At 54.0% G+C, this 13,636-nt stretch overlaps 2 protein-coding genes across 2 annotated transcripts; one reads left to right on the top strand and one right to left on the bottom strand.

The window, feature by feature from the left end:
• Positions 1-319: 319 nt before the first annotated feature.
• Positions 320-6,606, bottom strand: ATPAF2 (ATP synthase mitochondrial F1 complex assembly factor 2). The gene is made up of 8 exons (XM_027743032.2): positions 6,400-6,606; positions 4,615-4,659; positions 4,167-4,312; positions 3,451-3,548; positions 2,659-2,739; positions 2,415-2,527; positions 1,518-1,633; positions 320-931 (listed from the first exon to the last, which is right to left on the bottom strand). Exons 1-8 carry the CDS (start codon positions 6,527-6,529, stop codon positions 794-796), a joined length of 867 nt encoding a protein of 288 aa, XP_027598833.1. The 5' UTR covers positions 6,530-6,606; the 3' UTR covers positions 320-793.
• Positions 6,607-6,795: 189 nt separating this feature from the next.
• Positions 6,796-13,020, top strand: GID4 (GID complex subunit 4 homolog). The gene is made up of 6 exons (XM_027743033.2): positions 6,796-7,167; positions 8,330-8,389; positions 9,248-9,355; positions 9,936-10,037; positions 11,041-11,171; positions 12,286-13,020. The coding sequence occupies exons 1-6, from the start codon at positions 6,910-6,912 to the stop codon at positions 12,347-12,349; spliced, it is 723 nt and encodes a 240-aa protein (XP_027598834.1). The 5' UTR covers positions 6,796-6,909; the 3' UTR covers positions 12,350-13,020.
• Positions 13,021-13,636: the final 616 nt, after the last annotated feature.

Raw genomic sequence — 13,636 nt, 5'->3', positions numbered from 1 at the left:
TGGCTGCCTATGCACACCAGGGAGGGAGCGGGTCTCTCAGAAAACCCCGTGGCTGGTGCTGCCTGTCAAACACTGATTTATTTCATCTTGCTCCGTGCTTCTGAAAATGGCTGGAGCCCAGGTTGCCCTCCTCTTGCTCCAGGACTGCACAGTTGTTTCCTTGCTATCTCCTCAGCTGCATGGAGAGGCTGGCACAGTAGTTAAGTGTGTGCTCCCCTCCATGATTTTAAATGCCTGGAGCTATCCCAACACCTGCCCAGAGTCAGGCAGCTCAGGACCCACCCCATGGTTTGGTGATTTAAACAAAGAAACACACAGCTTTTGGTACCTCACAGGGGCGAGCCTTTAATGGAACACAGAGACCCTGGTGTTACAGGCAGGCACGCCGAGGGATGAACAACAGATGCAGTGGAGTCTGTTTTCAGATTTCCATAACAAGTGTGTGTCAGGAGCTGGCAGCTATGAAGACATGTGGCATATGCTGGGTATGTCTGTGCCGTGCCCTGCCCAGGAAGCTGTTTCTTCCACAGGAGCTCCTCAGATGAGTTACAGACGCCAGGAATGGATGGAGCTGCTGCCCTGGGGGAGCTCACCTTGACCTTTCCTCCTTGCGGGCTCAAACAGCTGGCACTGCACTGCAGCAGGCAGGCCGAGTGAGGAATTGCCCACAAAGTCATAGCACGTGAGGCTGATCCCAGGGAAAACAGGATGACAGGAGTGCTGGCCTACCATCCAGTGGGTCAGGCCAGCAATTCCCAGGTGGGAATTTTCCCCTGTGCCCAGCCCAGCTGCCTCAGTCCTGCAACAGCTTGTGTTTTACAGTCGAGCTCTCTGAACAGAGGTGAACAAAGAGAGTCCCAGCTGCCGTGCGGGCACGGAGCTCGCACAGGTCGTAGTCGTGGGCCCACTCCACCTTGCCCCAGCGCCGAATCTGAAGGAGAGGAGGAACATGGACTACACTCAGAGCTGCTCAGCAACTTTCAGCCTGTGTCAAGCACAGGTAACCCCCCAGACCCGTTCTGATCATAGACTGCTGGGTTAAGGACATCTCCAGATGAGGACATGCTCCAGCTGTACTGGGGTCTGAGGCAAAGCCCCTTAAAAGGACGATGAAAAGATTCCCAACTTCAGCCACTTTTGGGGAAGGGAAAGCTTCACACCAGGCTAATTTCCAGCAAGCCTGGTAGCTTGGCATCTACCAAGGCCTCCAGGCTGGATAACCCACAGCAAGAGAAGCCAGCCACAACTTTGCACTTCAGATTAGAGAGGGAGAAAAGCAGCCATCTGGGTTCTGTGAAAAGAAACTGGCAGCCCTGGGAGCACTCTGGGCTGTTGTGCCCATGGTGTTGCTCTGCAGCAGCACACTCCAAACGCTCTCAGACGTGGAGACTGGTGGAGTGGAACGTCTCCTGCTATAGCAGGCACTTCCCTTGGCAGTTATTTGTGGTGGGGGATGCATTTGTCATGCTGAGATTATTGCTATTTGAATTATAGGGCTGTTTTGTAACATAATTTACCTGGTATTCTTCCTCCAGGCGAGACAGAAGCACAGCTTTCTCTACTGTAATGTGCCTGTCAATCAGGCCCATGGACAGGATCAGCGATTTCAGCTGGGTGATTACAAATTCTATACCTGGAAGGGAATAACCCAAAACAAACAGGATTCATGGCTGTTTTCTACAGCTTTACAGCACCATCTTCATACACTCTGAAGAGGCAGGGAGGATGTGATAACCCCTCAGGGAGGGCCAGTGATCCTCCCACCTGCACCTGGACACTCAGATCTGTTGTTTAACAGCAGGCACAGAGCACTGTGCTGGCCCTGCCACCACAGTGACAAAGGCCATGCCCTGGACTCCACCTCCTTTTAGTCTGCCACAACCCCTCCCTGTGCAAAGGGAAGAGATATCCATCCAGGCCTGAGCATTCTGTGTCTTTTGTGGGTTTCACTGCCTGCTGCTCATTAAGGTCCTGAGTAGAGCAAACGTCACTTCATTTCTTTATCTTTTAGGTGCCATTCAGCAGGTTCAGGCAAGAACAAGCGAGTTATAAGGATAAAAAAGTGAGGACAGTGCACAGTGTGGGCACTTTGGAGTACTAAGCCCCATTTCTTTTCCTGGTAACAAAGCTGGGGATTAAATAATTAGAAGGTTTGGCATTAAAGAAGTTATTTGTGCTAAGGGAGCAACCAGCTTATGGGACAGCACGGTCAGACCCTGAACATCAGTGGCACTGGGGAGACTCCCTGCCCGTGACAAACACAGCTCAGGGCCTGGCCTGCAGATTTAAAACATAAACCTCAACACTCTAAGCAGGAGAAGAAAAACATTATGGACACTCCCTGCCCTGTGGAGAGAAACTACCTCCTCAGTGGCCCAGGCTGAGCCGACAGCTCCCGGCCCAGCCTCGCTCACCTTGCAGGGCCCACATGTTGTAGGATGCCAGATGGCTGATGAAGGTCTCCTTGGTGCTGGCTGGGATGTTGGGCCCCAGGATGCTGGTCGAGGAGCCAATTGTCACATTGTACCTGGAATGACACCCAAGCCCTTGGAAAAGCCCGGGGCTCGTGAAGCTGTGGCTCTGGCAGCCACAAGCACCAGAGCTCCTGGGCTCAGCAAGGCAGGGCATAATCAGACAAAAACACCTTTGAGCTCTTACCTTTTCTCAGCCCAGTCAACCACTGGATCCCATTCGTTCTTTTGCAGCTCTGCCAAGGCTGGAGGCTCCTCCACACGATAGCTGGGACAAAACCACACTGGATGGTCACTCCCAGGCTGGGACACACTTCTGGGAAGGACACTGACCCCACCAGACCACAGCAAGAGCAGTAAGGGCCTGCTGTCCCTCCAGGTAGCAGTGACTGGGAACAATCCCCCCACTCTTCCCTAAATTTGGAGCTTTTTATTGTTCCAGGAAGGACAATTCTATCTTACTACAAAACAGAGCAGTGAACTGGCCAAGTGAAAATTGCAGGTAGCCCCAAGCCACAAGATGCAGTGAGGTTTAGCAGTTAGAGGAGGAGACAAATCCCACTGGAACTCTGTGTGGGGCCACTTATGTCTCTCCTTGCCCAGCAGCTCAGTTCAGCATTCCCTGCTCCCAGTCTGACCGAAGCCATGGGGAAGGGCCAGAGGCCTGTTTCCCTCTCCCTCCAGGAGTTGTGCAGCTGCCAGTGGAGTCTGGGACTGTGAGACAGGAGCTTGGGCATGAACAGGCTTGGTTCTGCAGCCCACAAGGACTTCAAGGAATGAAGGGCCTTTTCCTACTGGTACAAGTAGTCTGAGGTGTCTGTACTGGCACAGGAGTACGTAGGACTGGTCTAAACTAATTCAAACCCTCGGGCCCAAACCAGCACAGATCAGAGCCCTGCCATGATCAGGTTGCAGCAGACATTTGCCTTCACTTTCCCCAACCACCTTCCCAAAATCCAACTGGGCCTCCACCTCGTACCAGAGAGTGTCTGTCTCCAGGAACTTCACAGCCGCTCGGATCAGCTGCGTTTTGTTTCGCTGCGTGGGATTGTCCAGCGCCGTGTTGCACAGAGTGGTCTGGGGATAAAGGCAGTTTAAACTGCTGTTATTCAAGGCTTGGAGAGGCAGCAGCTTCCATGGTACAATGTCAAGAAGAAGCAGAGGAATTCATGGCACATGGAGAACCGAGGGGTGCAGCTAAAAGGGAGTGCAGGGCCAGAACGTGGCTCGTGTAATAGGAATCTTCTCTGAATATTTCAGAACCCTTGGGAATAGCCCATTAAGCAGCAGGGAAGAGGGCTCATGGACTGCTCCAGAGCTCATCATTTCCTCCTGTCCCTCACTATTCCCAATAACACTGTCCAGCCCCTTCTCAAGGCCCCACAGTGGCAGAGATTCCCCCTAGACAAGCACCTAGCCATGATCTAATCACCCTCACAATTGCAGGGTGCCCAGAGAAAGTCCTGACCTCTTGTCCCTGTTTCCATGGGCATCAGGACAGAATCACAGAATCTCTTAGGTTGGAAAAGACCTCCAAGATCATCAAATCCAACCTTTGACCAATCACCACCTTGTCAACTACATCACAGCACTGAATGCCACATCCAGTCATTAGGAGCAGGACAACCTGCTCCCTCCACATCCTGCATCTGGAGACCGTTTGGAGGTCTCAGCATCCCACCCTGCTGTGCTCACCAGGTGCATTGTGTAGAACTTGATGGTGTCTTTCTGGGAATCCCACTCTGTTGCCACTGCAATGGCCAAGGCCTCGCTGGGGACAGTGAAGAGCTTGGCCTGGGGCGTTTTCAGCTTTCGGTGGTCCAGGTTTATTTCAAAGCCTCCTGGGGAATCAGAGTAGAAATCCTGGGGAATCAAAGAGGAGCAGGCACTAAGGAACAACAGATAACCCCACAGCAGGAGCAGAGTCAGAGCTGGAGCTGGGGGAATGAGGGACCAGGAATACTCAAGTTTCCCACCACCACTTGGAAGCTGTTTCCCACCACGCAGCTTCGCCATAGATGAGGAAGGGGCAGAGCAGCTGGTGACAAACACCCCCCTCCCACAGCCTGGACTGTGGGACCCACGCTGACATGGTGTGGGCTGATGACATCCCTCCCAGGGACCATCCTGTGGCCCTACTCACCTTCTCCTTGCGAGATGCTCACGTTCTGGTAGAACCTCTTCCTCTCTGGGGACAGAAATAGAGTCACTCAGGTGGCACTTAAAGGAGATTCAGCCCCTTCCCTTGCTCCCCATCACAGCCCAGAACAGACAGAGCCCCGGTGTTGTCGAGGTGGCCTGGCCACAAAAATCCAGCCCTTCATCCACAGCTTCCCAGCACTACACTCCAGTGAGCTCCACTGGGCTGGGAAGCACCGGGAAACCGGTGACAACCAGAGTGCACAGCTGGGAAGTGAATGGAACCAGCTGCACTGCTGCCAGGCTGGGGGCTCAGCTCCCTCTGCACTGGCCTCCAATGAGTTCCAGAGCATAGCAGGGGTGGTTTCCAAAGCAGACCTGTCCCAGCACTCCCAGTTTCACTTCGGGGTCAACCTTTCCAGATTCTCCCCCTACAATCACTTCTGACAAATTAATCCCTCAACTGCCTCATCCAGCTCTCTCCCTCCCTGCTTCACAGAATCACAGAATATGCCCACTTGGAAGGGATCCACAGGGATCATGGAGTCCAACCCTTAGCCCTGCACAGGACCATCCCCAAGAGTCCCACCCTGTGCCCCAGAGGATCATCCAAATGCTCCTGGAGCTCTGGCAGCCTTGGTGCTGTGCCCACTGCCCTGGGGAGCCTGTTCAGTGCCCAACCACCCTCTGGGGGAAGAACCTTTTCCTAATATCCAACCTGACCCTGCCCTGACACAACTCCAGGCCATTCCCTGGGGTCCTGTCCTTGGTCATCACAGAGCAGAGATCAGTGCCTGCCCCTTCTCTTCCTCTCCTGAGGAATTTGTAACTGCCATGAGGTCTCCCCTCAGTCTCCTCTTCTCCAGGCTACTCAGCTTGGGAATACACCTGCTCCACTCAAGGTGAGCCTGAGGGAACTGCAGGTCTCGTTTTAGGAGCAGCCTCCTTCCCTACCAGCACTGCTGCCCATACTCCCAACACCTGAGAGCAGGACTACATGTATTCCAAAGGCTCACATCGCTCCCACAAGGCAGGAAGAATCCACAACCCATTCCCTTGACAAGAGCAACCAGGTTGTTAATCCCAAACCCATAAATCTGCCTTGTGAAGGGCACAGCAAGCAGGTCAGGCTGCAGGTCTGTTATTCCTGGCTAAAAAAAGCACATTCCCGCTGGGGAAATGGAAGGATTTGCTCAGGCTCAGCGACCTGTGAGTTTTGGGGCCTCAGAAAGCGCCACAGGCACAGCTCTAAAAACAGACTGAAGTGTGGTGTCCCCCAGAGGAGCCCTGAGGCACATCAGTGGGCTCCCAAAACCCTGCCGTGAGTCACCGCGACTCTGCAGCCTCACCTCGGACAGAACGAGACTAATCTTACTGCCCTCAAACCCACGCGATTCCAGCAAAATCTGCGGAGGGGACACACGGCCCACAACACGCCTGAACAGCCCCCCCTCCGCGGCTGGGTCCCATCCCCCCAAAATCCCTAGAAAACAACAAAACACAAACCCACGAGTGAGACACTGGTGCACTGAGGACTCACTCGTGCTGCCAGCGAACCCCCCGGATCGGAACACCCCCTAAAGCCCGGAGTAGGGTGCGGGGGGAGCCCCGGCACGGGACCGCTCTCCGCCCGTGGGGAGCCCGGTCCACGCAGGGCCGTTCTCCTCCCGCCCTCAGGGCTCCGATCCCAGCCCTGCCCTGGCACAGAGTGACCTGGGGACCCAGGAGGACCCCTGGGCAGCTCCTCCCTTCCCCAAGGGCGGCTGGAGCCTCCCCGGCGCTCCCTCACCTCCCGGCGGGGCATAGGCCCGGCGCCCGCATGGCCCCGCCGGGCCGCTCCCGGCAGCGGTAGAAGGCAACCGGGGAAACCAGATGGGCAGGGAGCGATCCCACAGCAGTCGGCGACACCCGCGCCACATCGCGACAGCCGGACACACCACCCGCCCCCCCAACCGCGCTCAGCGCCGCTCCCTGGGCGCCGCCATCTTGCCGGCGGCCTCAACCAATCCCCGCCGCGAACTACATTTCCCACTAGCACCCCGCGGCCTCGCAACCAATCGGCGCCGCGGCGGCACCGCCCTCAACCAATCGGCGCCGCGGCGGCGCCGCCCGCGACCAATCGGCGCGCAGCGCGCGGGGGCCAATGGGAGCGCGCGGAGGCGCTGCCGGGAGGCCCCGACCCAGCGGCGGCCTCGGCGTGAGGGAGAGCGGAGCGGAGCCGAGCGGGCGGTGCTCCCCCCTCCCCGCCCCGGGCCGCGCCCCGGCCCCGGCCACGCTGGCGCCCGGGGACCCCCCCGAGATGCCTGTCCGGAGCGAGAGGCGTCGCGCCGGAGGGGCTGGAGGCGGCTCGTCGTCGTCGTCGTCGTCCTCCTCGTCCTCCTCCTCCTCCTCCTCGCCGGCCACCGGCGGGGGAGCGGCCGCCAGCAGCCTGGTGCCGCCGCCCCCCATCAACACGGCGCAGCCCGGGGTGGCCACCTCGCTGCTGTACAGCGGCGCCAAGTTCCGCGGGCAGCAGCGCAGCAAAGGCAACGCTTATGAGGTGGAGGTCGTCATGCAGGTGAGGGGGGGTGGCGTGGCGTGTGGCGACGAGCCCTGGCGGGGCGGGAACGGCCACCGCGGGCCTGAGGCGAGCGGGGGACCCGCTCGCCTCAGGCCCGCGGTGGCCGTTCCCGCCCCGCCGGCCCCTTGCGACAGCACCCGCATCACCCCCATCCTTTCGGTACCATCGCCAGTTTCTTCATTAAACATCGTTAAACATCATAAGGGGGTGCCCAGGGAGGTGGCGGAGTCGCCATCCCTGGCGGTGTTTTAAGGGAAGTCTGGCGGTTTGGGCTCGATCTCAGAGGGGTCTTTCCCGACCTAAATGCTTCCTTGATGCCCGCTGGGCCGCGTTTGTGTGTAATTCTCCCCCACGTTCCTGGTGGTGGTGTGGGGGGGGGTGTTTCGCTGTGCTGGGGGTATCCCGTGGCTGCTGGGCTCTGCTGCACGCACCCTGTGCTAGAAGCGCTGTGGGTTTTGTGCTGGAAAATCGCTGCTTTTTGTGCCGAAAATGCGGCTGGTTTTGCCAGTGTCAGCTGAGGAGAAGGGGGGCTGCCAGCTCTGCCCGTGCTGAGCACAGGGAAACGTCACCGGTCTTTGATCACAGGTGGGGGAGATCCATCTTCTCACAGCTGAGGCTTGCACTTCTCTGAATAACTCACTCCCTGAATAACTCACATCCCTGGAGATGCCAGGGAAAAGCTTGGAAAATCCCCTGGTTTTAGAGGTGCTTGGAGCAGGCAAGGCCTTGCCTGGCTTCTGTACAGAAAGAGCAGAGAGATGCAGCCTGATAACTCCTAAGACAGGTGGCATAAAAGCTTTAGATTTAGGAGAAGGGCCTCCTGCAAAGTGCTGTGGGCGTGTGGGTGATTCTGCCGGGGATGCTTTTGCTTGGAGAACACTGTGGGTTGGATTCCTTCCGGATGGAAAGTGGGGTTTGCTTCCTGCTGGAGACTTCTGGGCAGAGGGTGCTGCCTTGGAAACAGGCCTGGGATGTAGAGGCTGTCAGAGGTGAGCTGGGCACCTGTAAATGACCTTTCCAGGTGGTTTGCAGTGTGGGAAAGGGCTGGCAGCTGTACCAGCTGAAGCTGAAATTATCCTTGATAGGGTTAGAAGCCGCTTTGGATCAACCATGTACCTTCATGCCTATTTTTATGGTTGAACTTTGCACTCTTTTCTAGCATGTGGATATGGAAAACTCCTATCTCTGTGGATACTTGAAGATTAAAGGCCTTACAGAGGTGAGTGTTAACTGCAAAACACCACAAAAAAGTGCTATTTAAAGGCTCTCTTTTTTTTTTTTTTCCTGGTGGGGTAGGAGAAGCTGCTGCCAGAAGTGGGAAGTGGAGGGATTGAGCATGTTGTGGATTTGATCATGGGGTATCCACGGGGGAGTGGTGCTGGCTGTAAATGTCACTGGTGACTGTCCAGCTGGGAGCTTCAAAGGATCATTGAGGTTGGAAAAGCTCTCTAAGATCATCCAATCCAACTATTAATCCAGCACTGCCATGGTACCACCAAACCAGGTCCCCAGGTGCCACATCCACACGTTTTTTGAACACTTCCAGGGGTGGTGATTCCACCACTGCTCTGGGCAGCTCTGCCAATGCCTGACCATGCTGTCAGTGAAGAAATTTTTCCTAATATCCAACCTGAATCTCCCCTGGCACAACTTGAGGGCATTTCTTCTTGTCCTGTCCCGTGTTCCCCGGGAGCAGAGCCTGACCCCTACCTGGCTCCCCCCTCCTGTCAGGGAGTTGCAGAGAGTGAGAAGGTCCCCCCTGAGCCTCCTTTTCTCCAGGCTGAGTCCCCCCAGCTCTCTCAGCTGCTCCAGACTTTTCCCTGCTTTTCAGCTCTGACATGACTCCTTCTGGCCTTATGAAGCAAAGAGAGAGGCAGAGAAGGGCTGGAATAAGAGGTTGGAGGCTGTGGCTGTGGAGGAGTCAGCCTTGGAGAGGTGTGGGGCAGGAGGGACCTTGGATTTCCCAGAACTGTCACTGTGAGATGCTTTTTGCTGAGTGCATGGAGCTCTGTCTGCGTTTGGGTTTGTGTCTGTAGGTGACAGTTCTGACCCCTCCTGTGTCTCTCTTCTCTCCCAGGAGTACCCAACCCTCACCACGTTCTTTGAAGGCGAGATAATCAGTAAGAAACACCCGTTCCTAACGCGCAAGTGGGACGCTGATGAAGATGTGGATCGTAAACACTGGGTAAATAAATCTGGGATACGTGTGGGTCTGGGCAGCTGCTTTGGAGGAGAAGTGTGCCCGTGGAAGAGCTGTCAGAAATGCTTGGAAACCTCTCATTTTTGGGTGTTTCCCTCCTTCCCCGACTGGGAAGTCACTTCAGCAAGCTGTGATCTGTGATGAGGGAGGGGACATCTTGTTTTGCACTTGCTGGCCCTGGGGTTAGAAGGGAGCAGGAGCAATCCCCATCTCTTGACCCCCTAAGAGAACACACTCCTTATTTTGGAAGAAAAAATGGAATGGAGAAGGGGAGAGGGACCCCTCTGGCAGTTGGTACCTCTCTGTCTGCTCAGGGCAGGGTGTTGCTGCTGTTGTGCTCTGGGGCCACAGCAGCCATGACCTTGCTGTTGTTTGCCAGGCTTTGGTGTTTATTATGCTTCTGTCAAAATATTTTCCTCTGGAAGTGTAGGAGCTTCTCTAGCTAGCCTGGATATGGCTGTGGGTGTCAGTAGTTTTTCCCTCCTAAACAACAGCTGGCATTAGAGCTCTAGTCCTGGAATAAGCAGCCTGTTTTGTTTTGGTTTTTTCTTCATTTTTGTTTCAGGGAAAGTTCCAGGCTTTTTACCAGTATGCAAAAACATTTAACTCTGATGACTTTGATTATGAAGATCTGAAAAATGGAGACTATGTCTTCATGAGATGGAAGGTAAACTCTGCGTGTCTCCTTCTCTGATGAGCTGCTTGCAAGCCACTGGCAGAGGCTTGTGGTGCCTGAAAGCTTTTTCAGCTATGATGATTTAATGAAGGATCTCACCCTGCCAACCCCAAAACCCACTGTACTTGCAAGATGCAGTGTGACTCGTGTCTAGCCAGCTAATTGTGTCCTTAAGGGCTGCAGTCGTGGCTAAAAACACAACAGGAAAATCTTGCTTGGTGGTGGTTCAGAGGATGAGAGAATTGGTTTCTCCAGCCACGGTGTGGGGCCTGTGTGTGTTTGATGTAGAGTGGCCACTCTGCACCTCTGTTCGTCAGCTGGGATCATCAGAGAGTCACCACAGAATGGGTTGGGTTGGAAGGGACATAAAGCTCATCTGGTTCAACCCAGGGACACCTTCCATTAGACCAGGTTGCTCCAAGCCCTCTCCAACCTGGCCTTGGACAGTTCCAGGGATGGGGCAGCCCCAGCTTCTCTGGGCAACCTGTGCCAGGGCCTCACCACCCTCACAGGGAAGAATTTCTTCCTAGTATTTAATCTAAATTTCCCCTCTGTCGGTGTGAAGCCATTCCCCCTTGTCCTGTCCCTCCATGCCCTGGTAAATGTCTCTCTCCAGCTTTTTCACAAGCCCTCACAAGTTTTGAAAGGCTGCAGTAAGATCTCCCTGGAGCCTTCCCTTCTTTCTCAGGCTCTGATTCCTGATTTTGCAGTTGGCTTCTGGTTCACAAGGGGCAGGTGTTGAACTGAAACTGGTATCCTGTACTCTTAAAACTGGTTCTGCTCTCAGTTATCTACTTTCCTGTGAGATGCCTGTGGTGGCAGGTGGTGAAGGGACACTGGTCTCTGATCTGGGCTGTTGCAAGTGCAGGGAGTGCTCAGCCAGGAATGTCTTCATGTTAGTGGGTGCCAATATTTGGTTTGGGAGGGCAGATTGGGGTGGGGTGGGGCTATATTTGACCAACATTTTAAAATGCAGCCTGTATTTCGTGTGCAGGAGCAGTTCCTAGTCCCAGATCACACCATCAAGGACATCAGTGGTGCTTCCTTTGCTGGTTTCTATTACATCTGCTTCCAGAAGTCAGCAGCATCTATAGAGGGCTATTACTACCATAGGAGTTCAGAATGGTAAGGAAGCTTCCTGCCTCCTGAGGACTCAAACCAAGCTGTGAGTCCTGTCCTGCTCATCCACAGCCTTGGGAATGTCCAGGCAGGGGGTTCAGGCTGGACCTCAGGGCAGAAGGGAGGGGTGTGGGCTGTACTTGGCCTGAGCTTGGGGCAGCCCATTGGTGTGGTATGAAGTGCTGCCCTTTTGGCACAGGGGGGGAAATTTGGGCTGGCAGGGTGGAGGAGGGGGAGGTACAGAGGCTGGAGAGGATGTCAGGGGAGCTTTGAGAAGCAATTTGGTGCTTTCTCACATGTAACAGCTTGGCTGTTGTTCCCTTCAGGCAGAAATCCTGTCAGACCAGGGCTTTGTATTCCGAGGTCCTTGGGGTGTTGCTGTAAGACAAAGGAACAGTCAAGGCTAATTGGTGGGGGTTTTGTTGGAGAGCTTTTTTCCCTTGGATCGTTGTCCTGAGCAGCAAGTGAAGCTCTCAGGGGGAGGGAAGGAACCAGGAGACTTTGAGACACATCCCCTCGAGCTGAGCTTTGAAAGACTCAAGTGTAATTTGCACTTGTAGCAAACACTGTTTGAACATGAAAGTTGTTGAATTTCAAAGAGTGTCCAAAGAAACCCCACCACAGGCAGCCCACCTGGAACACTGCCTGGCTGCTGGTGGCTCAGAGGCACCAGTGTGGGAATCATGGAATCATTAAGGTTGGAAAATACCTCCAAAACTGAGTCCAACCTTTGACCAAATCCCCCCATTCCCACTAAACCCTAAGTGGCAAGTCTGCCTGTTTTCTGAACACTTCCAGGGATGGCGACTCCACCATGGTTAAGCCCATTCCAGGGCTTAACCACTCTTTCAGTGAAGTATTTTTTCCCTAATATCCAACCCAAACCTCTTCTGGCACAACTTGAAGCCATTTCTCTCCTTGTCCTATCAAGAGACCAACCCCCACTTGGCTCCAACCTCCTATCAGGGAGTTGTACAGAGTGATGAGGAGTCCTGATGGGATTTTGGCACTGTGGGAAGTGGGTGTTGGATGCCTGAACACCTCTGAGACTGTAAAGGGGAGAGAAGAGCCAGCAGGAGCTCCCTGTAATCCTCTCCTCGATGTTTTCCTTCTCTTCCAGGTATCAGTCATTGAATTTAACTCACGTTCCTGAGCACAGTGCTCCTATCTACGAATTCCGATGACAGTCCGGATCTGATACCACCCAGAAGCAAACCGGGCAGGAGAGCATGGCCTGCCAGGAGAACTGTGTCCCTGTGGGAGCACGGGAATGCACTCTTCTCTCCTGCCCCTTGGACTTGCCAGAGAGAGCCTGGATGTTAACTCACCCAGCCTGAGGAGCTGCTGGAGCTTGATTCTCCCTCCTGTCGAGTGGCCATTTGATCTTTACTCTGGTTTTAAGCTACTTTAATGCACTTTCTTGTTGCACAGCTCGTTTCTCTGTCACTGAAGTTCCTCCCAGCTCTCCTCTGGAAGCTGTTTCTCAATAGCTGGAATCAGTGCTCTGGCCGCTGAGTAATAAGGAAATGTAAGCTCAGGGCTTATATTTTCCTTGTTACATCCTGATGTGGATTGAAATTGCTGGGATTTGGGTGTTTTGCCCAGCTTTCCAGCTCTAATGCTCCCAGAGCCGGGTCCTGGGTGTGAGGCTCAGCTGTGGAGTCTGTTGGGGAGTGTTGGCTGAGGTAAGGCTGGAATGAGGCTTTGCTGGCTAACAAGGTTAGCCAGAGCTGCAGATCTGCCAGGAACACCGGCCCTTTGGAGCTGGGAGCTGTTCCCATGTCTGGATACGCCACTGGGAATTAAATTTGATGTACGGACTTCCAGGCTCTCAGTAAAGTGGATCTGAACTCTGCTTGTAGGTGTATATTTGCTCTTTACTTAAGTTAAGGGTAAAAAAAAAAAAAAAAGACAAAAAAAAAAAAAGGACAAAGAAAAAAAAGACTTTTATTAAAAAAAAATATATCTATTTTTATGGTTCCTTTTCCAAAGGACCCTATGGCAAATGCACAAGTACTCGATTCCATGTTACCGTTTTCACATTGAAAACCAGGAATGTCTGTGTTTTTATATCCGTGTATGTATCCAGCTAAGCTTTGGGAACGTAACCGGAGCGCAAGCGCTGAGCAGGGTCACCCTGGCACCGCTCAGCGTTTGTCCTCACCCTTCATGCTTCACCACCACTGCTTGACACCTTTTTACAAGGAAAAATAACAAAACAGGAAAAAAAAAAAAAGCCCCTCCCAGTAGCTCCCTCTGACTCTGAATGTTCCAAGTGACACAACTTCAGGCTCCGTGTGCCAAAGTGTGTGTGTGTGTGCGTGTGTGTGTGTGTACGGACGTGTGGGGTGGTTTTTTTTTCAAAGACACTTTAAAACTTGGCCTCAGTTGTGTTTTTACCGTGTCAGTCCCACCCGAGGGGCTTTTGTGAGAGTTCAGTTTGCCTTTTTCTGGCTGGTTTAAAACCCAAG

This window comes from Pipra filicauda, unplaced genomic scaffold (assembly GCF_003945595.2).
Source record: "Pipra filicauda isolate LSUMZ 115617 unplaced genomic scaffold, ASM394559v2 scaffold226_size1812527_pilon, whole genome shotgun sequence".
In the NCBI taxonomy this organism is placed as follows: Eukaryota; Metazoa; Chordata; class Aves; order Passeriformes; family Pipridae; genus Pipra; species Pipra filicauda.
The sequence above is the reverse complement of the archived record's forward strand: the minus strand, read 5'-3'. Positions and strand labels throughout refer to the sequence as shown.

What these genes read in the sequence shown, in the direction of transcription:
- GID4 (XM_027743033.2), top strand. Translation starts at nt 6,910, where the DNA reads ATGCCTGTCCGGAGCGAGAGGCGTCGCGCCGGAGGGGCTGGAGGCGGC. An exon ending in AGATTAAAGGCCTTACAGAG is followed by an intron (nt 8,390 to 9,247) that starts GTGAGTGTTAAC and finishes CTTCTCTCCCAG; the next exon opens with GAGTACCCAACCCTCACCAC. An exon ending in TACCATAGGAGTTCAGAATG is followed by an intron (nt 11,172 to 12,285) that starts GTAAGGAAGCTT and finishes CTTCTCTTCCAG; the next exon opens with GTATCAGTCATTGAATTTAA.
- ATPAF2 (XM_027743032.2), bottom strand. Translation starts at nt 6,529, where the DNA reads ATGTGGCGCGGGTGTCGCCGACTGCTGTGGGATCGCTCCCTGCCCATC. An exon ending in GGCCTATGCCCCGCCGGGAG is followed by an intron (nt 4,660 to 6,399) that starts GTGAGGGAGCGC and finishes TTCTGTCCCCAG; the next exon opens with AGAGGAAGAGGTTCTACCAG. An exon ending in AGTTCTACACAATGCACCTG is followed by an intron (nt 3,549 to 4,166) that starts GTGAGCACAGCA and finishes CTTTATCCCCAG; the next exon opens with ACCACTCTGTGCAACACGGC.